The sequence below is a fragment of the Triturus cristatus genome, chromosome 4_1 (genome assembly GCF_964204655.1).
Source record: "Triturus cristatus chromosome 4_1, aTriCri1.1, whole genome shotgun sequence".
NCBI classification, from domain to species: Eukaryota; Metazoa; Chordata; class Amphibia; order Caudata; family Salamandridae; genus Triturus; species Triturus cristatus.
Genome location: NC_140585.1, coordinates 1013802297 through 1013830162, shown reverse-complemented (window position 1 = coordinate 1013830162; position 27866 = coordinate 1013802297). Strand labels below are relative to the sequence as shown.

At 48.0% G+C, this 27866-nt stretch overlaps 1 protein-coding gene across 2 annotated transcripts in view; it reads right to left on the bottom strand.

Moving 5' to 3' along the window:
• The window catches only part of MOV10L1 (Mov10 like RNA helicase 1), a 772466-nt gene that overhangs the window by 628451 nt on the left and 116149 nt on the right, over positions 1-27866 (bottom strand). For both annotated transcript variants that reach the window (XM_085650694.1, XM_085650695.1), the window contains exon 8: positions 3286-3483. In XM_085650694.1, the coding sequence (XP_085506820.1) occupies positions 3286-3483 (198 nt within the window). The remainder of the gene's footprint in view (positions 1-3285; positions 3484-27866) is intronic.

Below are 27866 nucleotides of genomic sequence, written 5' to 3'. Positions count from 1 at the left end.
CAGAGTTCTTGGGAGGGTGGGACGCCTGTGGTCTCACTGCTGAGCCTGGGAAACTCCTTGACGAAGGCGAAAAGCTCTTTGCTGTTGTGTGCGTCGGCGTTGATTCTGTCTTGGAGGGACGTTTTCTGTGTGGTTTTGAGGAGGAGGTGGTGTGCGCTGATGGCGGTTTAGAAGGTCGCGTGGGTTTCCAGGGTTTTGTTGTTCCTCCATCTCTTCTCAAGTCGTCTGCAGGAGCGTCTGGACTCATGGAGGGTGGGAGTAAACCAACTGGCTATCTTGGAGTGTTGCTTGTCTGGTGCCTTCTTGAGGGGTGACAGAGTCGGCGCAGTAGGAGATCCATCAGTGAAGGTTGTGTGCTGAGGTGTTGGTGTCTGTTGATGTAAGGCGGTGTGGTAATGCTAAGGAAAGCAATGAGATGTTCTTCGGTGGCCTTGTTCTAGCTATGACCGGGGGGTGGGGGGAGGGGTGGTGCAGGCAGTGGTGAACAGTGGGAGTGGCGAAAGCGAAGTGCACGCAGTGGTGGTTGGTCCAGGGGAGTTGGGTGGTGTGGCTGTAGGTGATGTTGCTGCTGATGGGGAAGACTGGGTCGAGTGTGTGTCTGGCTGTGTGGGTCGGAACAGTGCCTAGCTGCTTAAGTCCGATTCTGGCGAAGCTCTCCAGAAGGGATGCGGTGTTCTGGTCACTGGGGTAGTCCAGGTGGAAGCTGAGATAGCCGAGTAGGATTTATTAAGTGGATGCAAGAGCCTGGGGTGTGATGGGCTCAGTGAAAGGCAGGCGTTGGCCGGGAGGCCTTTAGACGAGGAAGCAGCGGAGGGTGGTGTTGGGGCTGGTCTTTATCTGGAAATGGAGGTGTTTCCTGTACGCTCTGCAGAACACAATGGACGTCGTCCCGGTGCGCTACTTTCGCGAGGTGGAGAGTTTGCAGCGCCGACTGTTCTGGGAAGGTAGACCGCGTATCGCCCTGGCGAAGCTGACGCTCCCGTGGTATGACGGGGGGATCGCCCTCCCGGATATCTAACGGTATTATTGGGCCTCCCAGCTGGCTGCGATTAATCACGGCCTGTACGGGCCCGCTCTAAACCCGGCCTTTGAAATGGATAAGATGTTACTGCCGGGTGGTGATTATAACCGAGCGCTTTATTCCAGCTCGCTTGACGCACGTCTGACGGGCCCCACGCGTGCCATGGTACGAGTGTGGCACGCGGCTAATGTGGCGATGGGGTGGAAAGATCGTTTGACCCGGGCGTCGCCACTATACGCATCTGAGCAGTTGGGCTCCCTGTGGACCTCGAAGGGCTTTGAAAAGTGGGACATGATAGGCATCAGCAGGGTGGGTGATCTCTGGAAGAGGGGGGGATTCAAAACGTTCGAGATGCTACAGACAGAATCCAGTTGCAGGACAGAGAGTACTTTCGGTATATGCAGATCCGTCATGCGCTATGCTCCGTATTCCCGGACGTTGCCTCCATCCCGGAGTATTCCCCTCTGGAGGATAGAGTGCTAGATGGACATGTACCGGACAGCACGATTTCATTAATCTATAAAAAACTTATCAATGACCGCTCGGGACTGCTGACTAACCTTCGTGAGGCATGGGTGGCCGATGGATTGGAGCTGGATGACGAGGACTGGGTATCGGCGGTGGCCTCCCCGAAAGAGGTGGCCATACCGGCCCGCCTTCGCTTCGTCCAGCTCAAGATACTCCATAGGGTCTATGTTACGGGGCCAAGGCTACTGCGTATGGGCTATGCTGTGGACGGGTTGTGTAAGCGTGGGTGTGGTTCTTTGGGGACCTTTCTCCATATTTTGTGGGAATGCCCGGAGGTGGAGCGATTCTGGCGTGGTGTGCATGAGGTCCTGCGGGTGGTTACGCGTGTGTCGCTGCTGCCCGAAGCGAGGAGATGCCTGTTGAATGTGTGGGAGCCAACCGACTACTCGGTGCCGCAGACGCGGTGGGTGACTCTGGGATATATGGTGGCCATACGCGACATTGCTCAACTGTGGAGTTCCCAGAGGTCGCCGACTGTCTCGGCATGGAAGGATAACATGGATTGGTGCATGTTTCGGGAAAAGGTGGTGTATGTTGCGAGAGGTAAGCCTGGGACATGGGTGAACGTATGGGGCCCCTGGAACGCCTACCACGGGGGAATCTGTACCCCGCCGTTATTGCCCGATCCGTCACCGGCCCCGTCCCCTTAGCCAGTTTATCTCCCCGGTTCCGGGCACTGAGTCCACCTAATCCCAGTCTTGACCTTTTTCCCCCCCTTGATACTCCTATGGATTGGTAGGGTCCCCCCGCTAGGGGAGCACATGCTGCTGTTTCCGATTGTGGGTTGCCTTGTGGATTTGTTTTTTTGTTGTTATTTATATTAAAATGAAACCGTTATGTGGGCCCGGATGGTGTGGCTACCACCGCTTCTAACTCCTGTGCATTTCCTTTTGCCGCGGCATGCGCGCTATTGTTTGTATCACATGCTCCTCTTGCTTGCTAGCGGCCGGCCTGAAGGTTGTAGGCCCATCTTTGTATATTTTTTTAATTTTGTAATAAACGGTTTCAAAAAAAAAAAAAAAAAAGACAGCCCTTCATGTTTCTAAAAGTCTACTCTTGGACTTAAATGCTTCCAGTAGGTCATCCCAAACTAATGCAATCGGCTGTTTTTGGATACCTCGATATTCTTCCCTTCCCAATTTGGCACCGATGAAAGCCAACTTCTCTTGTTTTACTAACATTTTGCTATAATCTCATGTATTAAAAAAAAAGACTGACATGCTACATAGTGAGCATTGTGGATATTACGGAACATGCATAGTGACGTTTTCTTTTGTATAGCACATAGTACTGCATAAACATATAATCAAAGCTTTAGCTCTGGGTGAGGTGGAAAATTAAATCTACATGTCACAACGTTTCATTTACTTTCAAGAAGCAAACATTTGTAAAGGGTTAATAAATTTAGCAATATATTGCTATATGCTTGTTTACTGACATAGGCGTTCTGATCTTTTTTTACTCCCTCACATGAACGCATTATGCATTTGTTGATCAATGTTGTATACTGCCACTGCGCTGTATACCACCGCAGCTCGATTAATTAGTGCTGCTTGGAGCTGCTCCTTTAGCCCACTGATGTGAGTTTGTTATAGGGGGGATAGCTATAGAAGAATAAGTACTGCAGCATATTCATTTTCTATTTTAAAGATGTTGCAAGACTGTAGTAGCAAATCAGCACACAACCCCATCGGCTTGGACTTCAGTAATAAAATATGCGAATGCAGCTTACATACCTTTTAGGGGTTGCGGATACCACCACCTTACTGGGAACACAATGTGATCCTTTTTCGGGTGAACAGTGTCGAAAACTGAATTTCTCAGTGGCTGCTATTAAACATTCCTCTTCACTCACAACTTCCACTTCAATAAAACGCCCAATAATGAAATCAGAGAAGCAAAATAGCAGAAGGTCCTTGTTGTAGCCCAGGTTCCTAGGATAAAACAATAACAATTTAGCACATTTACTCACTTAACGGTTCTGTGAAAATATGTTATTAAAGTCAACAGAGCTCAGTTGAAATTTTGTACTTTAGTAGTTTCTGTTTTTTTTTATATAAAAGTAATATTTCCTTGTGATAAAACAATGCATTGCATGCTATTTGCCGCCAGAAATGTGAAATTAAATCTCAAATAATTTAACCCGATAACCAAGAGCTGTTAAAGTATGCAATAAAATGTTTGGAACACAGGATTCACTGCTTGCGTAGCTTGGAAACCAATGTGAGTAATGGGGCATAAATTCATAAAAAGCACTGCAAGGAAAAATGAAGAATGCGAGAAGTCTTTGGACTGTGGCACTTACGCCACACACAACCGGGAACATGACTGCGTCAAGTGACAAAGTAAATACAGAAGGTCTTACAAGAATACAGGGAAAACATATGCACAATACAGAGCAGCAATACCATATACATGAACTGGCAAGGCCCTCTACACAAAAGAGAGCAAGAGAGAAAGCAGCCAGGAGAGCAATACAGGAGAGGGTCTGAGACAGTCTGTAATTGTATACTCCTTTCAAATCCATACAGAGCAGGAATAGCTTGCAAGTGTCCTCTGGACCCCTAGCTGGGATGAATAGAAGATTCTATGTTCATGGAAGAAGGATGGAATTTTCTCCAAGCTGATGCTCCGATTCATCCCTTCTATATCATTGTGAGCCTTGTGGGCTATATGAAAACATTACTTACTTTTAAATACAGTTTTCTGTACATGATGTTTCATAGATTCACAAGATTGAGTTATTTCCTAATAGAAGAGTCGGAAACACTGTATGCCAATGTTTATATAGCAGTGTACATAGCCCCCCTTGCAACCATCGTCAGAAACCACAGGCTCAACATCATCTCCTAAGCCGACGACACCCAGCTCATCCTTTCCTTCACCAAAGAACCCAACATCACCAGAGACAACTTCCAAGTAGAGATCAAAGCCGTCGCCACCTGGATAAAGAAGAGCTACCTGAAACTCATTTCAGAGAAAACAGAAGTCCTCATCCTTGGCTCCATCCCCTCCGCATGGGCCAATACCTGGTGGCTCCCTGCCCTTGGAAACCCCCCTACCCAGACAGACCACGCACGAAACCTCGGCATCATACTAGGCTTATCGCTAACAATGAAACGCCATATCAACCCTCTATCCTTGGCCTGTTTCAACACTCGCCACATACTCCGAAAAATGTTGGATCCCATCCGCGTCCAGAAAAACTGTCACGTACGCCCCACCAATAGCAAACTGGACTATGGCAACGCTTTCTACACCGGAATCAACAAGAAACTACTACCTAAACTCCAGAACGCTGCAGCCAGACGGATCCTAGACATCCCCTGTCACAACCACATACTCCAACACCTCCGCGATCTCCACTTGCTCCCCATCGAAAGAAGGATAACCTTCAAGCTTCTCACTCACGCATACAAGGCCCTCCACAACATCGGACCTAATACCTAAACTCTCCTTCCATGCACCCAAGAGACACCTCCGATCAGCTGACCACCCTCTGGCCACCATTCCATGCATCTTTAAGACCAGAACGGGAGGAAAGTCTGTCTCCTACCTCGCAGCCAAGGCCTGGCACAACCTCCTCCTCCACCAAGTCCCTACGCTGCCCAAAGGAGCCACCCCCTACCCCTAGCACCTTGAGACCCTCACGGGTGAGTAGCTGAGCTTTACCAACCCTATTGATTGATTGAGTGCACATATACACACTGTAAACAGCAACACACTATTTGCAGTGTATATACTTCCTTGTCTGACCCAAACTCCAGCCCACAAGATAGAAAGACACAGAGCTCCAACAGCCCTCAGTAGGTCAGCTTTTTGGAACCTGTCAAGAGTATATAATAACGTAGCTTCATGAAATGGGAGGAGAGTGGATCACATGTTAGTCTAGGCCAGGTACCAACCCTGGAGAACTGCAAGTACGAAGCAAAAGTTTCTTCTCAAGAACTGACCTCCTCATCGAATCATATGTTTAAATTACAATTAACAAACCAGTATAGAAGTGAAACTTAACATGAGAAATGGCAATGAGGCTGTTCAGTGAAAGGTAAACTAGCACAACTTGGACAACTGCAACTTCCAGATCTTGACTGGATGTCAGGGTAGTAATAGTATGTTGAGGTATTGATGGAAGCTTACGTCGCAGCTCGGCAAAAGTCCTTGAGGAGCACTGAAGCAAAAAAAGCTGTTGCAGTCAATATATGCCTGGCATAGTGTGCTCTAACTCTATGTCTCAAAAGCCTGCTGTCCTTGACGTGTCACACAGTAATGCAAGGCTAATCTGAGTGAGATGGCTTGCTTGAATAAGTGCTTATGTATTGTTGTAGGTCTAGAAAGCAACAAAGATTTGTGGATGTTTTTAATTCTCTCCATGAAGAATTTGAAACATAATTTAACATCTAGCAAGTGCTGAGCCCTCTGTTGGAGTACAGGTTTGAGGACAACAAGTTGTTAGCTGAACCTTTCCATTGAGCTGGAAGGATAAAGGCACTCTCATATGAAATGTGGATGAGGAGGTGGTAAGGGTCACCTTATGTGGCTAAATATTATGGAAGGATGCCTGGGCAGGAAATGCTTGAGTTCCCCAGAATTGACTGGTGAAAGTCACATTGAGGAAAGGAAAACGCTACTTACCAGTATGCATCTGTTCTTGGCATGTAGCGCTATAGAGTTGTATACTTCAGCATAGATCGCCATCTGGTGTTCGGCTCGGATGTTTGCACTTAGTTTTTGTCGAAGAAGTCTTTGTAGTCACAGGATAGGCGACTCCTTCATATGGTGATAGTACGCATGGGCATCGACTTCATCTTCTGATTGTTTTTCGCCATAAAGGGTAATGATGGAGTTAGTAAGAGAATAGAAAAGGATGTCCGTGTGATTTATCTAAATACGATAATACTGCAACAGATAAAGGTACCCGGGGAGGTGGGTGGGCGTATACAAATCTATAGCTCTACATGCCAAGAACAGATGCATACTGGTAAGAACCATTTTCCGTTCGAGGCACATGAGCTGTAGATTGTATACTTTAGCATAGACTATAAAGCAGTGTTACTCCCTAGCGGTGGCAACCTGTATCTGTTGCAGTAGTTTGAAAAAGTGTTCTTACTACAGCCTGGCCCACCGTAGCTTGTTGCTTTGCTTGCACATCTACACAATAGTGTTTTGTGAAAGTATGCGGTGTAGACCAAGTTGCTGCTTTGCAGATGTCATCTAGGGGAATGTTCCCTAAGAATGCCATAAAAGTCCCTAGTTTGCGTGTGAAATGAGCTCTAGGGGGAATAGTTAATGTGCGTTTAGCTTTGAGATAGCATATTTGGATGCATTTAACAATCCACATCCCTGTCATGGAAAAGCTTAAGGTGGTTCACATGGATCACCCTTTTGGGTGTACTACTTGTGCCCAGGTCAACCAAGTAGGTGACCTCACTTTTCTTTTCTAAGATGGAGTAAGGGCAACTCCATTTGTCCTGGAGAGCCCTTGGTGCCACTGGCTCCAACACCCACACATTTGCCCTGGTTGAAGTTCTATCAGCGCAGCCTTTTATTCATACCAGTGCTTCTGGAGCTCCTGGCTGGACTCAAGGTTTTTGGAAGCTTTGTCCATTTACACTGCCATTCTGGACCTTTGGCCAAGTACATTGTCCACAAGGTCTTGTTTGGATTCATGGAAAAACTTCTCCCAACCCTCTTTTACAAGACAGAGTGGTCCCCTAACAGGATGGCCAAACAGAAGATCAAAGGGGAAAACCCTACTTCCTTCTGAGGTACCTCTCTGTAGGCGAAAAGCAAGCTTGGTTAGAGGACATCCCATCTCCTTTTGGGTTTTTCTCTCAACAACACCATTGGTTAGTGGGTGATAGGGTGTAGTAAACTTGTAGTGCACTCCACACTCTTTCCACATGTGTTTTAGGTACGCAGGCATGAAGTTTGACCCTCTGTCTGACACCACCTTCTTAGGAAACCCTCCCCTGGTGAAGACACCAATGAGGGCCTTGGCTACTGCAGGAGCTGTTTTAGTCCTAAGGGGAATTGCCTAAGGCTACCTAGTGGCATGATCCACTGCCACTATTACAAATTTGTTTTCTGATGCTGTGGGAGGTTCAAGTGGACCCACTATGTCCACACCTACCCTTTCAAAGGGAACCCCAATCACTGGTAGTGGAATCAAGGGGGTCTTTGGGTGTCCACCCTTTTTGCCACTGGCTTGATAGGTGAAACAAGAGCTGACAAACACCTTTACTTTCTGAGGCATCTGGGGCCAGTAAAAGTGGCTTACTAGCCTTTCCCAGGTTTTGGTTTGGACCGGATGTCCAGCTAGGGGGATGTCATGAGATAAAGTTAGTAAAAACTCTCTGCACTTCTGAGGCACTACCACTCTCCGAGTGGCTTCAGGTGTCTCTGCACTGAGTGTACCGTAGTCCCTCCTCCCAATACACTCTGTGGGTACCACTGACATCTCCCTTTTCCTTTGCAGCAACTTGCTGCCTGAGGTTTTCAAGAGTTGGACAGTACTGCTGTCCGAGGGACAGCTCTTCCTTAGATGGTCTACCTGGGCCTAAGAGTTCAAACTGGTAAGGGTCAAGCTCCATAGGCTCAGTTCCCTCTGGGGATCCAAGTCCTCTCCCTGAGGAGAGGGGCCCTGATGCTTTTGCTACACAGAAGCTGGTTTCCCATTCTTACCTTTTCTCTTGGAAGGTTGGGCCATTCTTTCAGGCTGCAACACTTCTTGTTCACTCTGCTTTTGGCTCTGTGCTCTAGTCTTTACACACACAATCTAAGGGGAGTCCATTACTGCTGCATTTGTCTTTAGTTCTACCTCAGCCCATGCTGAGGTTTCCAGGTCATTACCAAGCAGAGATGCAGCTAGAAGCTTTGGAGAGACCGCTACCTGTCTCAGGCTAGGGCACACTCAGTCAAAGTACATCAGCAGTTTAGCAAAAAGTGGGGGCAAACATGCAAAAGGGGGCACTTTCTTACACCCTCCTGGTGCAACATCCACAGGACCTCAAAATAAGTGAAATAACCATTTGAAAACACTTTTTTCTAAAAAGCAACATCTTATGATTTAATCTTCCTAGAGAGTTACATTATCCGTGTAGGGCAACAATTGCTCATGCAATTCTTAACAAATATCACCATTTTAAGATGGTTCCACAAATGACAAGCATGGTCAATTCAGTCTTGCTTTTACTGTACTTGTACAATAGCCATGGGAACTCCGAAGCCGGGACAGAATAAGATCACAGAATGTTTTTTATTTTTATAAAAGTTCTTTTCAAAGAAAATGGCATGTTACATGAATAACACAGGTGTAATCAGGGCGGTTCTTACAATGGACAGCTTCTATTATCCCTGAGAACACAAAGAACAATAATCAGACAGCGTACTTGTCAAACAACATCAAGATCCTCCGTGATGTTATCTCTAGTCCGTGGCGGAGCACAAATCTGCCCTCTATAGGTGTTCCACTGACCCCAGACATGTGTCCACTTGTTCGGGCACCCCCTGGCTTCGTAGAGGGATTTCTCAGTCACCATGCACCGATCTATATCATTGGACCAGTCCACTATTGTCGGCAGAGTCAGAGCCCTCCACAGCCGTGCAATGTTCCTTTTGGCAATCATGAACCCAAGCATCACCCACAGTTGCTCCCTGGAGTTCAGGTCAGTAGGGTCCCATATATTCAACAATGCCAACTTTATATTACAGTGAATCTCTTGACCCAGTGCCTCCTCCATACGGCCCACCACCGGTTCCCAGTACCCTTGGATCACTGCACATTCCCAGATGGTATGGATAAAAGTACTGTCTTGCCCACATTGCCTCACACAGCCACCATTCGGGATGTATCCCATGCGAACCAGCAGAGGTCCCAACAGATAGGATCTATGGAGCAGTTTAGGCTGGACCAGCCTGAGCCGGGGAGGAGATGGCCACCTTGCAAGAGGAGGCCACCGCCGTCCGCCATTCCTCGTCGTCCAAACCTGCAACATCGTGGTCCCACCTAGCCCGCAGGCTGATCAGAGGGTCAGCCATATTATTAATGAGCTTTCTATAAATAAGGGAAATGGCCTTTTCTGGGTGGTCACCATCAAGTATTCGGTCCTTAAGCGGGGAGGAGTCAGGTAGGTTGCTACCTCTAGGAAGAACCACGAGCAGGGCATGCCTAATTTGAAGGTACCGAAAGTGTTCGGTTTGGGCAAGTTCGTACTCCCATTGCAGCCGAGAAAGGGGCACCACATCTCCAGACTTCCATAAGTCGCCAATTATGGAAATACCAATGAGGTTCCGCTTGTCAAAGACCTTAGACCGGATCAGCGTTGTTTGCTGTGCCATAACAGCGTGGCTTGCGTGAGTTTTCCCTCTCATCCCAAACACAGGGCCGCAAGGGTCGCGCATAGATCGCACCACCGACCGAAGTCCCCCCCTCCCCCCCTCCCCGGGAGTAGTCATCGGTCGATCTGGAAGGCTGGGTCGTCATGCGACTAATAAGTGCACTGGTTAATAGCTGCTAAGTGTGAAGCCCAATAATATTTTTTAATATCAGGGAGCCCTATCCCCCCGTCGAACCAACCGAGCGTGAGTTTATGAACAGTGAAACGTGGTGATTTGCCCTCCCACAAGTGATCCCAAACAACACCGTCGAGGTCTCTAAAATATGTTGCGGGGACTAGGAAGTGGCGTATTCTGTAACGCGTATATAAATCTGGGAAGGGACATCATTTTGAAGAGGGCTGCACGCGCCAGGAGTGTCAGCGGAAGTGCCTTCCAATGGAGAACGTCTGCTTTGAAATGCGCCAGCGGCGGAATGAGGTTATTGTCATACAATCTATGGAGGTCTTTCGAGACCCAGATTGCCAAATATTTAAAGCCGTCAGCCGCTTCAACTAGCTGGGAGCCCCGGGGAAGCGAGGGCCGGTCACCGTAGAGGACGTAGAGCACAGACTTAGACCAATTAATGGTGTACCCTGAGAATCTGCCAAACACGCAGAAAATGTCCAAGACGACGTTGAGGGAGGCCGCCGGGGAGGTCAGATAAAGTAGGATGTCATCCGCATACAGGGAAATGCGGTCCTCCCACCCCTGTGTCCAACAAAGGCCCCGAATAGCGGGGTCCTGATGGACCCATGTTGCCAAGGGCTCCAGGGCCAGTGCAAACAGAAGCGGTGATAGAGGACAGCCGTGTCGGGTGCCTCTACCAAGAACGAAAACGGGGGACTTCCTGTTGTTAACAACAACTTGCGCGAGCGGCTGGCAATAGAGAAGTCGCACCCAGTCAATGAACTCCGACCCAAACCCCAGTTTGAGGAGTACAGCAAACAAATAGGGCCACTCAATGGTATCAAAAGCAGATGCCGCGTCCAGGGACACCACAACCGCATCTTCTCTAATTGTGTCTACCCTGCCCATGACCCCATGAAGCCTGCGCAAGTTGAGGGAGGTGTCCCTCGCCGGCATAAATCCCGACTGATCCGGATGGACCAGGCGCGGGAGGACCCTCAGTGAACGAGTGATAAGGACCTTCGCCAGTATTTTTGCTTCGCAATTGAGCAAGCAGATAGGCCTATATGAAGAACATTTATTAGCGGGTTTGCCCGCTTTGGGGATGACAACTATGTTTGCGAGCCTCTGATCCTTGGGCACGATACCCCTGAATTTACCGTCACGAAACATGGCTACAAGGTAGAGCGCGCACTTGTTAGCCGTGATCTTGAACGACTCCATAGGCAGTCCGTTAGGACCCGATGCTTTCCCTCCCCGCAGGTCATGGATGGCCTTTTCAACTTCCTCCACCCCGATCTCAAGATCCAAGTCGGAGCGTTCCTCCTCAGTAAGGACCGGCATCGAGATATCACGGAGGAGAGAAGCGGCGTCTTCCTCAGAGTGTGCCATGCGGGACGTGTAAAGGGGGCTGGAAATATTGGCCAAACACGTCCGCTATGTCTTGGGGCATAGTGAAAAGGCGCGGAGAGTCAGTCTCCAGCTCCACCAGAACCAGCTGGGCCCTGTCTCTACGGTCCAACCAGGCCAGCAGTTTGCCTGCCTTGTCTTTCACATCGTAGATCTTACTGAGTGCAACCCGATAGTGCGCCTTAGCGGCCTCTGAGGCCAGGTCAGAAGAATCCTTGACTTATATGCGGAGTTTCTGACGCACTTCCACCGAATCGTGGATTCATATCGCGTTTTCCAGGTCAAGGATCTCTCTCTCCAAGCACACCATGGTGGCCCCTCTTTCCTTCTGTTGTCCTGCGATATGGGCCAGGACAACCTCCGTATTACTACTTTATAGGCCTCCCATAGCACCGTCGGCGAGTCGACCAAACCGACATTGTCTTGAAAATACAGATCCATCTCGGCCAGGACCTTATCTCTGGCGGAGGGATCTGTGAGATACCAAGAGTTGATCGGGGCCACGCGGCCTACCGTTGGCTCCCCGACCTCCAAGAGACATAAGATAGGTGAATGATCAGAGATATCCCTGGCTAGGTGCTGATTGTCCCTGACTATGTGGAGCTGATGAGCGAGTGTCAGCACATAATCTATCCGGGACATGCTACGGTGAGGCCCCGACAGATATGTGTATTGGAGATTGGTCGGATGTAAACCCCTCTAAACATCGACAAGGCCCATTGCGTCAAAAAAGCTATGGATTCGCTTGCAAGAGGGCGGCAGGTCCCTCTGGGGCCATCTATCAAGTGAGTCAGAGACAATGGAGTTAAAATGATGGCTACAAATCTGCCCAGAGCATCATTACGGACCGAGGCCACAGTCAGGGGGAACGATTTTCCGAACCAGGATGCCCACCCCCCCGGGAGCCAGAGCCGAAGGCCGAGTGGGCCGCCAAATGAAAACCCCAGCAGGAAAGGGCTTTGCATGCATTGCCTAACAAGTGTGTCTCCTGTAGTAACAAAAACCAAAGGAAATGATGGACGGAGTTTTGAACATTGCAAGCACTCACCCCCAGTCAACTGATCTGGGTTTAATCCATCACCGTTCTTTAGCCCACTCGGCCACCCCAGTTCAGACATGGCTATATGCAAATCAGTCTGACCCTGTGCCTCATGGGAACAGTCCAGCCCGAACTGCCAAGCCATGTCCTCCCTGGACCGGAAACAAGCTTCCTAGGACCGGTTTCTGGCATTTCAGCCGTCTTCAGCCAGGCTTGCTTGAATCCAGTGGCAAAGTGAGCAAGGGACTCACGTCTGAGCATACCCTGCCAACTTTTGGCGAACAAAGCAAAAACCAAAGGAAATGATGGACGGAGTTTTGAACATTGCAAGCACTCACCCCCAGTCAACTGATCTGGGTTTAATCCACCACCGTTCTTTAGCCCACTCTGCCACCCCAGTTCAGACATGGCTATATGCAAATCAGTCTGACCCTGTGCCTCATGGGAACAGTCCAGCCCGAACTGCCAAGCCATGTCCTCCCTGGACCGGAAACAAGCTTCCTAGGACCGGTTTCTGGCATTTCAGCCGTCTTCAGCCAGGCTTGCTCGAATCCAGTGGCAAAGTGAGCAAGGGACTCACGTCTGAGCATACCCTGCCAACTTTTGGCGAACAAAGCAAAAACCAAAGGAAATGATGGACGGAGTTTTGAACATTGCAAGCACTCACCCCCAGTCAACTGATCTGGGTTTAATCCATCACCGGTCTTTAGCCCACTCTGCCACCCCAGTTCAGACATGGCTATATGCAAATCAGTCTGACCCTGTGCCTCATGGGAACAGTCCAGCCCGAACTGCCAAGCCATGTCCTCCCTGGACCGGCAACAAGCTTCCTAGGACCGGTTTCTGGCATTTCAGCCGTCTTCAGCCAGGCTTGCTTGAATCCAGTGGCAAAGTGAGCAAGGGACTCACGTCTGAGCATACCCTGCCAACTTTTGGCGAACAAAGCAAAAACCAAAGGAAATGATGGACGGAGTTTTGAACATTGCAAGCACTCACCCCCAGTCAACTGATCTGGGTTTAATCCATCACCGTTCTTTAGCCCACTCTGCCACCCCAGTTCAGACATGGCTATATGCAAATCAGTCTGACCCTGTGCCTCATGGGAACAGTCCAGCCCGAACTGCCAAGCCATGTCCTCCCTGGACCGGAAACAAGCTTCCTAGGACCGGTTTCTGGCATTTCAGCCGTCTTCAGCCAGGCTTGCTTGAATCCAGTGGCAAAGTGAGCAAGGGACTCACGTCTGAGCATACCCTGCCAACTTTTGGCGAACAAAGCAAAAACCAAAGGAAATGATGGACGGAGTTTTGAACATTGCAAGCACTCACCCCCAGTCAACTGATCTGGGTTTAATCCATCACCGTTCTTTAGCCCACTCTGCCACCCCAGTTCAGACATGGCTATATGCAAATCAGTCTGACCCTGTGCCTCATGGGAACAGTCCAGCCCGAACTGCCAAGCCATGTCCTCCCTGGACCGGAATACCCTGCCAACTTATGGCGAACAAAGCAAAACCAAAGGAAATGATGGACGGAGTGTTGAACATTGCAAACAGGGTATGCTCAGACGCGAGTCCCTTGCTCACTTTGCCACTGGATTCAAGCAAGCCTGGCTGAAGACGGCTGAAATGCCAGAAACCGGTCCTAGGAAGCTTGTTTCCGGTCCAGGGAAGACATGGCTTGGCAGTTCGGGCTGGACTGTTCCCATGAGGCACAGGGTCAGACTGATTTGCATATGGCTATGTCTGAACTGGGGTGGCAGAGTGGGCTAAAGAACGGTGATGGATTAAACCCAGATCAGTTGACTGGGGGTGAGTGTTTGCAATGTTCAACACTCCGTCCATCATTTCCTTTGGTTTTGCTTTCTCCTGTAGTAACACCACATCCGGTGCATAATGCTTCACAAACTGGAGAACACCCCCCTCTTAATTCTGTCGCCCAACCCGTTGACATTCCATGACATTAACTTACACATTGCACCTCTCTAATTGAAGACATAAAACCGGAGAGAACCATCAGGAGCGACCCTCGAAGGAAGACTGTCCCAGGGGCCATGAACCATTCACCAAAGTGTTTACCAGGGACGAAAAAGCTGCAACCGCCCATGTATGAGACCTGTCAATCGTGTCATACCTACAGAACGAAGAAAATAAAACACACATAGAAACATTCCCGCCCCCCAACCCAAGAAACCAGTCCCAAAGCTCTCTGCTTCCCTACTTGGCGGTGTCAAAACCTCCCGCCCACCCAAACTAGCAGAGTGCCTATCGCCCACCCTTACCAAACTTATGGGTGCGTGCATCAACCGAGCACCCGTCCTGGCAATTTGCAACTGGTGCACACATTTAACAAAATAAGATCGACTGGGAGCAACTGACAAACACCCCAAAAAACATTTTAGGACAAAGGAGTCAAGGATCAATGACATATCAGATGAAGTCCGGAGCAGGGGAGTCCCCAGCGAGGCCCCAGCCCAGGCCAAAAGCGTGGATAACATCGGAAGGGGGGGAGGGGGGGGGGGTGGTTGAGGGCAAAGTTAAGTTAAGTCCCTGATGAAAGGAGAAACTCCACCACTCCTAAGGAGCCCATATACAGACCGGTCATTCCGGCCCACCAGTTGCTGCCTCATGCTCCTCAGGCGGGGTGCTTCTACTGGATAGATTCAAGCCCTCCTCCATCTTGGCTCTCCGAACACGCCTGCCCTTCGGGCGAGCCGTACGCCAGCAATCGAGCCAGTCTCAGGCCTCCTCAGGGGTGGTGAAAAACCAAGCCTTCCACCTCCGACTCCACTCTGAGCTTGGCGGGAAGAGCATGGCATATTTCAGTTCCTGCTCACGCAGCATCATTTTCACATCCCAAAAAACTGCGCCACTGGCACTGCACTCTGATCGTGAAGTCTGGGAAGAAGGTGATGCAACTGTTCTGAAATGCCACCTGTGCCGCTGACTGGGCACTTTGCAGGATAGCGTCACGGTCCCGGAAGTTGAAGATCCTTGCCAGCAAGGGCCGCGGTGGGGCCCCAGGCCTCAGTCGGCCGCCCGGCACGCGATGGGCCCTCTCCACAGAGAAGAAGTTGGAGAGACCGGCCGGCTTCAAGTAGGTCGTGATCAGTTCCTCCACGAAGCGGTCCGCCTATGGCCCCTTAGCCCGCTCTGGCACCCCAAGCATTCAAACGTTGTTGCGCCTGGAGCATCCCTCGTAGTCATCCAGCTGTGCCTCCAATTTCACGGCGTGGGCCTGCATGGCCTCCATCTTGCTTTGCAGGTTGGACGTGTCCTCAACCAAGGAGCTCGTTTTTACCTCAACATCTTTCAGCCGTGAGTTCATCGAGCACATGTCCATCAATGCGCGACTCCAACGACGTGCGTACCGTCGTAATAGCCTCCATAATGTCCTGCAGCGTCTGTTTTTTCTTTTTCACACCTGGCGGCGGCTTCTCGGGTGTGTCTGGTCCATCCATCACAAATAAATCTGGTCAATTTGGCCTGCACCGCTGCTTTCGAACTGCGACCCCCCGCCATGTCCCCGCTGACGTGGAGTGAAAAACCAGGTCCAATACAACACTGTAGATCAAGGGTCACAAGCGCAGAAAGGAACCGGCTGCACACCCAGGCACCCCCTGCAGTGTATTCAGAGCAGAGGCGTCCACAGCTACACTGCTCCCAGGGCTCAAGACCAGCAAGGCCCAGCAAGTCCACGCAGCTCCCAACGAAGAGAGGGTCCAGCACCCTCGACAGTATTCAAGGGCCCAAGGCGGCTGCAACACAATGCGTCGCCCCGCGGTCTCACAAAGAGAGCCCGAGCAGTCCCAGGGCTCCAAGGTTGTCCAGGGGGTGCACAAGGCTAGCGCACCGCCGCCACGGAGGGCAGGACCCAGGCTGAGGGAGAGGCAGCGCAGTGCCGGGGGGACGAGAGGCCCAGAGAGGAAGCCACAAGGAAAAGTCACTCGGGGGGGGGGGGGGGGCGGAGAGGGGCGCCGGGTCGTATACAGTCTGAAGTGAGGCCGCACACACAATGTCTGGTGCCCGAACACCACCCCTTGCCAGGCGAGAGACCCAGGGGCTGTCACTCACCCGAACTGCCGATGGGGGCAGGTGATGCTTTCCGCAGCCGGCGAGAAGCAGACAATCCGGCGGGCTCCAATATCACGCCCTCTCAGCACCCCTTGTTGAGCGCCACAGCTCAAAGCACACGATATTTCAGGCCCCAGCCGCCTGTGCCGTCGTATGATTATCGGAGCTCCAAAGGTCCGCCAAATCCAGGCCGCAGGTCGTCGCACTTCACAGGTTGCATCGACAAAATGGCGGCGCCGCCCCAGGCCGATCGTACAGTCAGCGATATCTCAGTGAATCCCAAAGGAAAAATCACCGGGATCCCCTCATCAGATCCCCAGGGTCGTCAGCTGCATGCCAGTGTGATTCTACACCAGCTGCCGGATCAATTTGTAGCGGATACTACTGAAAACGGGCGCGCTCGGATGGAGCCGCCTCAAGAAGCGGCCATTTCCCCGGACGGTTGGCCACGCCCCCAGATCATAGAAATTAAAGACTGCCCTTGTGACCAGGTTAAGAAACTAACATAAAGATGACAGGTACTGAAATATAGCAATTAACAAAAGCTACATAAGAAAGAAATGCCTACTTGAAGCATAATCTGGATAAATATGTAAATACACTACAGTACTTGTGCTATTTTTTTTTTTTTTAAATGACGTGTCTTGTGTTTTTCTTTTAATGTTCTTTGCACACTAAAACATATTGCCTTGAATTTTGAAACAGAACACATGACAAATATTGTAGTGCATGACCTTACCTTGCTTGGATAAATATCAAGTAATTACACTTTCTTAAAGCAATGGCTAACATGGCCAGAAGAAAGGAAACCAATGCATTATGTGGGCTGACCGGAAGCACATGGAATGTGAATTTCTTTAGAAATGTTTTTCTGTAGACCTAAAGATGACAAGTGTCTGTTTTATACCCACAAATCCAGCAATCTCTACCTACCAAGGTGACAAATGTAAATTAATACATTAAAACAAGGGTAACCTGAAACATAGTTACCATCAAAAATATAAAAGGTAGGTTGCACTTTCTCAATACAAGAGTTACAGGTGTAACAACACAGATGAAGAGCTACCTCACAGCATGTATTAGTGGCTTTGCAATTTTGTGATGATAGATGTTAGATAAAGTATTTTGTGAAAATTGCTCCCAATACCACTTATTCAATACAGGTAAATAAAATGTGGCTTGTCCTCATGCATCAGTAAGCACAATATTAGTCAAACCTTTACTCAAATATATACCTACTCCATGGGTTACATGGATAATTACACATTTCCATCCATGGAAAAACTGCTGAAGAAGCCCTACAAAATCTGAAAAAATAAGAAAAATTACAGAGATCAAGGAAAAGTGCCTTTTTCAAACTTCATCCTTCTACGGGATTAAAACAATTCGCTACTTAATTAAAAAAAATAAGAGAAAACAACTGCATACCAATCTGTTAAAAGGACCTGATCATTTTCTAAAAAAAATGTATTGCGTAAGGCTACGATTGGAAGCCATTAGTGAGAATAACCTCTCAAAAGGCAAGGTACTGTTTTCAGATTTGACGTGGGGATGAGCAGTATAATGTAGGAGGGGGTGGTAGGTGGGAGGAGGCAAGGTCATTTAAAAAAATCTTTGGGAGGATACAGTGTCATGTAGCTGGGTTAGGGCCGAGAAGAAATGCCATCATTTACATACACGCGTTTCTTAAGTTGCCTTCTTTTCTTACACAATGACTTTTGACAAACATTTGCTTGCAAACCTGTTCAGGATTAGTTTCTCTGAAACCATATTGCTTACATTTCAACTTCATAGACACACTATCACAATACCTTAAAATTTAGCACAAGGCCTAAACGTAAATTGTGCAAAGGTTGTTGTTTGCTGATCGTCCGTAAGGCGACACAGCTATCACAAGAGGATAAACAATGTCAGCTTGGCTGAGGCTTCACCACTGAAGTATGGGTGCTGTTTATTATAAATACAAAAACATTTCCGGGTTTCAAGAGAGGAGCACTCTCCACGAGGTTGCTGCTTGCCGGTTAATCTCAGCCCAGCTAACTTCTGTTTTCCCTGTGCAAGGAGGGATGTCCAACTTCTGACCGAGACAGGAACCTGCATACACTTACCCTCAGGTAATAGGGAGTTAGATCATCCAGTAAGGGATTTAGCAGATCACCAACCCTAGGCAACTAGGTTAGTGATTGCATAGTAGGAGTACACTATACACAGTACTTATATGTCGGCATACATACACTGCTTTGGCACAATGGTGGAACTGTTCATACTTTTCATTGTTCTCGTAATGCTAATGACTTCTATACAAGAATCATAATGGTTCAATAAATATTGAAACACCTCTTTGTACATTTCTTGTGCATCTCTCTGGGTATGCACACGTGACTGAGCAAAAGGGTTCTAAGTCTGTTACCATGATTCCTGGGGGAGTCAGGGTTGTCAACCTGAGGGTGCATAATACGTTTGTTACCTTCTTAGGGTTACTTATGGCTGCACTGTGAGCTAGCAGGACTGTAGGCCAACATCTCCTGAAGTGGTGCGGGGAATCAGACTTTCACCATCCCAAACTTTTATGTTGTCCAAGAAAAGCACAGTTTTAACGGTGGGGCACAAACCGTACAACATGGCGCCACCAACGTTGGTAGATTGGGTTCCTATTTAATGGGTCACCTCTTAACTGGAGACGCCCGTGAAGTTAGGCAAAAAGCCTCCTCAGCTGGGTAGGTTACCCCTATGTATTGGCTGTAGGATGTTCAAGCTTGAACCTTTCAAATGATTATCCCATTGTGTTACCCACCCCTCTGAATCACATACATAATTATGTCTGAAACAAATGAACTTAACATTGCTGAAAACTGAAGACATGTGGTCACTCAAAAATTACTACAACATGGTCTTACACTCTCGGGTGGGGATGTAATCTTAATGGTTGAGGCTCACAAAGCATTTAGGATAGAGGGATTCTATTCATAGGTTACTTTCCCAGCAGCAGACGACATGACAAAGCTGTTTTACCACTATACAACAGCTGAAGTTCCAAACAACTACACAGCATAGGAAGAGTTGAAAATACCAAGAAAATAAAAATTGGTTTGATGGCGTCCTACCACACACACAAACCAAATATGAGTACAGACTAGGTCCCCTGAACAATGAGGGAGCAACATGGCCAGTCTTAGTCTGTTACACATCACATCCTAATGTCGATAATTTGACAATAGTACAGTTCTGAAGATTATATAAAAAATTAGTAACAATATATAGGTCTCTGATAGTTGGTTATGCGAATATTAAAAATAAATCCTGAGGGCTGCTCAAGCTGCACAACTGCAATCTGCTACACCGTGCATAAGCCCATAAACACTGAATGCAGTCATGGGCAACGATCCCTTCAGATGGGACAAGATTTCGTTATGGATTGCACAAAAAACAAGTCAGCTTGAAGCAGTGTCTCCCCATACAAGACTTCAGGAAAAATATACTTGCCAATGGGAATGCTGTAGAAGACTGCACCACTTGGGGTACAGTCTTTCCTGCCATTTATACCAGAACTCATGGTACCACTTCATTAGCTGTTCTGCCCAAAGTGCTGAACAAGATTCAGAATGAATATGGGGCAGCACCTGCCCTAGATTTGGGGATGAAACTAAAGGGCAATTCTGCCACAGTATCCACCATTATCTTAAGCAACATCAAAGGGAAGGCAGCAGCATTGGCAATTAGCCAGCGATTAAGGGATTTGGCTCCAGGACAACAGGAGCATGAATTACCTAAAATTATCGTAGAAACCAATGGGTCGAGATCATTTCGGAGCCAAACCTAGTCAACCACAAATAAAGAGTAATTCTGAAAAGGATAACTCACAGTAAGCACCCAAATCTTCTACAAAGAAGAAGTGAAATAATAAGAAAAATAAAGGTAAAAATAAATTGAGGGGTGGGTCTCCTCAACTAGAAGCCACTGAGAAGTGCTACAACATGGATATGTGACTGTATAGTTGGAGTACACTATACACAGTACTTACATGCCTGCACATATACACTGCTTTAGCAAGATGGTGGAATTGATTATCATTTTCACTGTTCTAGTAATGCTGATGACTCATCTGCCTCTATTACTCATTGCAGCATATATCTTCTATACAAGAATTGCAATGGTTCAATAAATATTGAAACGCCTCTTTTTACATTTCTTGTGTAACTCTCTGGGTATGCACGAGTGACTGAGCTAAAGGGTTCCAGGTCTGTTACCAAGGTTGTCATGTTCTGAGGTTGCATAAACCATTTTTTACCTTCCTAGGATTACCAATGGTTCCACTGTGAGCTAGCAGAACTATAGGCCAACATCTCCTGAGAGGGTGCGGGGAATCAGACTCGCACAATCCCAGCGTTTATGTTGTCCAGCAAACGCATAGTTTTACCGGTGAGGTACAAGCCGTACGACAGTGTGAAGACCATGTTTTGCATGGCCCTTCCACTACTCCTTGGTCATTGCATAGATGTTAAAAGCAGGGATAGATGTCTTTGTAGGAAGGGGGGAGCACACATAACACAACAATTTAGATGGGTGAAAAAGTGTATAAAGGACATTTTTCACATCAGGGTTCTGAATAGGCAATTCATAGAAAATTCCAACCTCATTCTTGTTGTCGTTTTGATGTCACTCAACACCCCATTTTTGATGGTTATGATCTTGAATTCTAAGATTTACATGCATCATCACAGTGGCCATTTTTGCAGTCCCACTCACGAGACAGGCGTAAATGTTGGGGTGGGGAAACGTGTACACTACAGCATAAGTGGTCTAGGAAGCTTTGGCCTTTCAGATGCCATATACATATTCTAGAACAAGGCAGAAGCAACTCCAATGCTAGATATTTATATAGCTTCAACATGTCAATCACTTTTGAGACTGTGCACCCTCTAAGCGGTTGTTTTTATCCCACAAATATTACTATTTTAGTTTCACAGATCTTAAACTCCAAATTATTCAACCTATTGTAGGAGGTGGGCAATTTAATTAACACCGCAAGCCAGCCAAATGGTGTTTCAACAAATAAAGTACCATAGGCATGGCCTGGCTTTGGAGGAAATCCTCCCACATTACTAAATACTAAAGAGCAAATGGGAAAAACCCAGGTAATTCCAGTTTTGGGAGATATACTATCACTGTTACCACACCCAGTCTAGATATATAATTGTTATGAAAAACATAGTAGAAAACAACAGATCCCCCAAGCAGTCAGCTTCTGCAGAGAAATGACTATGACCACCCAAATGCAGCCAAGAAGTCACAGAAACATGCTTACATGGGGACTATTGTATCACAGTAGACCTGTGTGTCCGCATCATCAGGGAGACAATGACATCGAAGCAGGAATTTCCAGGTCCAACACCACTTGAATCCTTACAAGTAAGCTCACTTCATCAAAGTTTAGCACTCCGTTAAGAGAAGCTTAGTATATAGTTTGAACCACCTTACTGTCAAATTCCTTTTTAATACATGGAAAAGTAAAGCTACTCTGTCTTAATTGGTTGACAGATAAAATTGAAAATATGTGTTTTTAAAGTGTAATAATTGCCCAGTATTCTTTGCTGCTAATAAATCACCTTTCTTGAGCAATACACTTTGTTAGTTTATGTGTAACTGTGCAAAAACATGGGAAATTCATTTTTCACTCTCTGCACAGCTTTCTTAAATAGAAATCGAGCAAATAGTTTTTTACTCAAACCTAATCTTAACTTTTAAAAGTGCAAAAATATATACTTGTATCATTCCTTACTAAGCAAACCGAGCAAACACAGAACTTTTTTAGCGTGTTCCACTTTTTACCCTTGTGAAAACATCTGTATGAACACTGGCATAGTGTTTGCTCATCCTCTAGAACATGATTTTTAAAGACATCTACATGACATAACAGCTGTATCTGAGGCGGGCAGCAACACCTAAAGTGGCTATTTGTAGAGATAGTGCGGAGATCCTCCTCTTCCAAACCTGGCGAGGTAGCGCCCGCCTTGTACCTACCTATTGAGGACTGCTGAGAAACCAAAAAGAATTCACTGCAATAGCAGCATCGATTACAGCCAGCGCTACTGGTACCGAGGAGAGCTTAAATTACGGTGCCTAAGGCCGAGTTTTGGGAGTTTTTTTTTTCTTCCTTGACTCTGCTGCTCGCCGAAATGTGAGCTTCGCTGCTCAAGTGACGCCGTCTAACCGTCCATCCTGGTTGGTCCTTGCTTGGTTCACCGCTACTGTGTCTGGCTCTCCTGGGGAGCTAGGGGAGTAGGATGTGTGGCGGGTGGACTTACCAGTAGCAGGAGCTAATAAAGGTACACAGACATTCTTTTGGGAGCGTGTTTTCTTGCTCCCATTTTATTCTATTGCCAACTAACATGAGCACTCTTCAATTCAATTGAAAGGCATGAAGGAATCATGTCATCTGTGGTGGATGCGGCGGCAGTATGGCAGAGGAGGTACGTTTAGGTGCACTGTCTCTCTCCCTTCATTTCATCGAGCAGTGTTGGTTTCGTGGGTCTCTTGTACATTGCGTCTACTTAGTATATTTTTAGCCTATTGGAAGGTAATGAACCTTTGTTTTGCTTTTGATTGACTCCTGATTCACGTATGGATTTAGCTGGACTATTTATAATTTGACAATTTAACCTGCGATGCTCCTGGACCGACGCTTGGTAATGAATATCAAGTGCATTAGGCACTTGCCACTCTGTGGTGAGCGGAGGCAGCTGGTGTTAGGCAGGTGAGCTTGTTCCTGCAAAGGAGCCTTGTGGAGTCCACCTGCTTCCTATGCCTTAAGGGGAAACCTTTTTAAGCAAGTTACAGAGAATTATAAAGCCTTGAAAATATGCCTTGGAAGTTTTATAACACAACTGGCTTAGCCCTCCTGTCCCTCACTTGACTTGGTGTGATAGATATAGGTATAGGACAGCTCAGAACTTTGCTCAGGGAGGCAGATTCATCGGAGGGCATGTAAAAAGACCAAATCCATTACCTTTTAGAAATAAAGCTGCACATGTCAACCTAATGAAGAGCTCAAACACATCTGTTCCTTTTTAGGTTTCGCCCGCACAGAGATTGCGCTGTGCTTGTGAAATCGAAAGTACTCAATTTAAATCTTAAAAGGGACTTACATCCCGCCTCCTTGCTTTTCATTGGTTCCTGTGCTATTACGTATTGTTCCGCGTGTTGTTCCTCCTGTGCTTCTCTTATCAGTGTCCCATCAGCCTTTGGGTCACTTTTCTTTTTTTTTTTTTAAATGTTATGCTTACGCTGGGCTTGTTTACATAATCATAAGAAGTAGTGACATCATCTTCTCTGCACAGCTCTGTGCTTGTCTACTTTTGCCTGCACATTGGCAGAGCCGGGCCGAGAGCATTGTCAAATCCCGACTCAAATTTCAGTTGCCATGCCTGTGACTGAATCACGTCAAGGAACGCCAATACCAATCAGCCCCTCGGAATGCTATGCAACAGAGTAGGAATGGTTGAAGTGACGACAATGCTCCCATCTTAGGCCGCCTTATAAATTACGACTCATAGAATATGTTTCAGTTATGGAAGTGGTTGTCATGGGATCACCTGTTAAAAAACAAAAATCAACAACAGACAAGGGATGTTGAGCTGAATCTACGGACTGCTCATGTAAGTACCTGCCTGGTCCCCCCATTAGACACGTTATTTTATTATGATAACATATTGTACTTCTCGGTCTAATTACAGTAAAGATCACAATGCAGATGAATCAGTTTTTGAAAAGGGGTACTGTTGGACTTGGCCCTTTTTGGCAGGTTCACCCCTGAACTTTTTGCCTTAAGCTCTGACATATCGAGAGTGATTTTTGGCCTCTGCTCACTTTAGCACTGTGGCCCAGTGTAAAGTGTGTGCGCTCTCGGAGTGCGTGTGGTGAGATTGGTTTGCGCTCCCATAGGAATGCATGGGGGATATGTGTGTCCATGGTAATTCCTGATGTGAGAGGAGTGCAGGGTCGAATTTAGTATGTGCAAACTCGTGAGAATAAATGCTGCGCAATGGTGTGCGCAGATTGATGGTGACCTGGTGGAGAAGTGCCACTTCTAGAAGTTGGCCTTTCTGTGTATGGTGTGTCTGCCTGCCTGATGTGGAGTGCATGTCTGGCTTGTGATTGACAGGAGCTGAGAGGGCTGGGGAATTCCAGGAGCCAGGGTGAGTCTGCCCAGTGGTGAATGGAGAGATCTGCATGTAGATGGGAGGGAGGAGTTGCAACTGGGACCTGAATAGGGCTGGGCCTTCCCTCCACAATGCTGGCTCCACCTCCTGTGGTGCGTCTGATGTCCCTGTCCTGTGAATAGAGAGGGGAGCTGAGCAAAACAAAGTGCTCCTGAACCAGTTGTATCTGGTTCTCCCCTTGCCCTACAGTTGTAGGATAAAGGAAAATGCTGTATAAAAGAAGGGGCTGTGACCCCATGAGGATGTTCTTGGACTTGAAACTACCAGGGGCGTGCTGCTGCTGGGGCCCAGGGGAAGGCTTGCCTCCCTGGGCTCTGCCCGGCCCCTGGATACCTGGAGGACTTCTTTTTGGGGACCCTTCTGCCCTGCTTTGCCCTCTTCATCTGTGAGGACCTTGTTACTGGGACCCTTTTGCTTCAGTTGCTATTTCTTGGGACTTTGTGACTTTGTACCTCCTAGCACCTCAGGAGCACTTTATTTTCATTTTCTTGCGGAGAGCTGTATTTATTCCAGGAGGGAACGCTTCTGCCTTCTCCTCGCAGCACTGGGCTGCAATCACCTTCGTGGGAATCCCCCGCATTTTTGCCTGTTGCCAGTGCCCACCCCGCTTTGGTGACGCTGATGCTTTTACCTTTATTTACATTAATGCGCGGGTGACGACCCCGCTTCTTTGCTTCTATTGAGAGAGCGGGTGCCCACCCCACCCTCCTGTTATTATTTTAGAGGGAGCCTACCCCTCATTGCCGCCAAAGAACGGAGATCGCCGCTGCCGCACGAGGCCCGCCTGGTTGTGGGCGGGGCCTGCGTACAGAAGCGGAAGAGCAGCCCACGAGAGCGGAGTCCGGTGTCAGGAGTGATGCGGGGCTTCCAAGAGCGAGGGAGAGCCCCGCGGTGGTGATGGTGCATTTGGCGGCGCAGGGGGCCCGGGGCACATGGTCGGTGCCTGCCCCCTGCCGCATTGCGAGAGAAGAAGAGATGCAGCGTGACACTGCTGCCCGGCCAACAGTGAGGCGAGGAGACCGGGAGGAGTGGTGCCGGTCCCGCGGGTTGCTGCAGCCAGAGAGGGAGACCAGAAATCCCGCCACACTCGAGTAGAGTCCCCGGAGAGCAGCCCGGTGAGGTGAGAAGGGCTGGGGGGCTTTGTGTGGGCGGATGTTGGTGCCTGATGAAAGCACAGTGCCATTGCCTAGCTTTGAGCGGCCCCGTCGTGCAGCGGGTTGCTCCACCGATCTGGGGGCAAGTTCTTTTTTTGCCCTTCTGGCCACCATTTGTCTTAGAGTCCCCGTGGGGGGGCTTGGGGACATATTGACTTTGGGAGCATATTTCATTTTAAAAGTGCCAGTGCGTCCCACAGTGCTTGGGGGGCAGTTCTTTCTCTAGTTTGCGCATAATTACTTCAGGAGCCAGTGTGCTCCAGGGGACATGAGGTGTAGAGCCTAGGTGGCTCCAACGTTTGGCGCATTTGTTTAAAGGGCCACTGAGAGCCCAGGCCGCATTTTCCCTACTTTCAGCTGCCCAGCAAGTAGTGGGCAGCTGCACCGTTTAGGTCTTTCGTTTTAGGGGACATGTTGAATACAGGAGTGAGACACACTCCTTCACCCCCATCTTTTCCTACACAGCTGCGCAGCACTTCGTGCCAGCTGCTATGTTTAGGCCTGCGCAAAGTGCGCACCCTTGACTTTCGCTGCCTAGGAAGCAGCCCTGACTTTGTGGACATAGGGCATTTGAGTCCCTTTTTGAGATGGCCAGTTGGCCAGGGGGATTGTTAGGTTTATAGGGTGCCAGGCCCTACTGTGATTTTGGGTGCTAGGAAATGTGATTCATGTAAAATGATTTATGCACCTGTGTTGATACCTCTAAATGTAGTGTTATGATTATGAGGTTGTTCTGCATATTATGGTTTATGCTAGTGAGATTTATTTCCCAATGTAGTTATACTTAGGAGGTTAGGGTCTAATGCGTTTAGACTTCTGAGAGAATTGCATAAGGTGTTTATGCTGGTGAGGTTGGCGCAGAAGGTAAATCGCGCCTGATGTGATGCTGTGCATAATGTAGTTATGTTACAGGCTGATGCTATGTACAGTGGTTACCAGTAGTTACTGGTCGTGTTCCATGATTATGATATGTTCTGCATTTACTAAGTTCACTTTGTGATGGTTCTGACAGTGGTCCAGGTGGCCTTGTCATGTGTAAATAATCCCTTGTGAATATGACCTAGTGCCAGGTGGCACCATGTATAATATGTGCTTACTATTCCAATGTGTTATTGTGAGACCCAGCACCATTGGCGTGGGTCTCCCTTCCATTTTTCGCTGTTGTCTCCTCTCTTTTTGCTGGTGATAGATGCTCTGGGCGCTGTGCCACTGCCATTCAGTGCCACAGCGTGAATGTTCCTTGTGTAAAGATGACATGTGAATTGGTATATCCATGATTGGCTTATTTGGTTTACCTGTTAGTCCCTAGTAGTGTGGCCTGTGTGTGCCCAGGGCTGGTAAACCAAATGCTGCTGGTGGGCCCGCAGCGCTGGTTTGCGCCACCCACAGAAGCAGCTTGTAAAGTGTGTCTCAGAACTGCCACTGCAGTGTCTGTGAGCAGTCTAGAACTGCCATCTTGGCTGTGAAGTGCACCCACTTCCCAGCCCCTGAACCTTCCCTTGGCATCATGTAAGCCACCCCTATGGTAGGGTGCATTGTATGTATAAGGTAGGACATGCTCTGATGTGTGTAGCATGTCCTGGTAGTGAATTACACCCAATTTCATTTTTTACTACTGTAAGGCTACCTGGTTTCCATAGGCCAGAATGGGAGGTTTGGCTATTACATTCTATAGTCCTAACTGACCCATAGAACATGGTAGAAAAACGAATTTAGTATGCCCGAGCTCAGAATATGAAAATACATCTTTTAGTGAAGTTTATTTTGATATTCTGTGTTTGAAAATACCACTTTTAGAAAGTAGGTATTTTCTTCCCTAAGCCTTCCAGTGTGCTCTGCTGTTATGTGCATTGGCTGTCTGGTTTTGGAGGGACAGGGCAGGCTCAGTCAGACCTGGGTTGAATAGAGAGATCTGCATTGG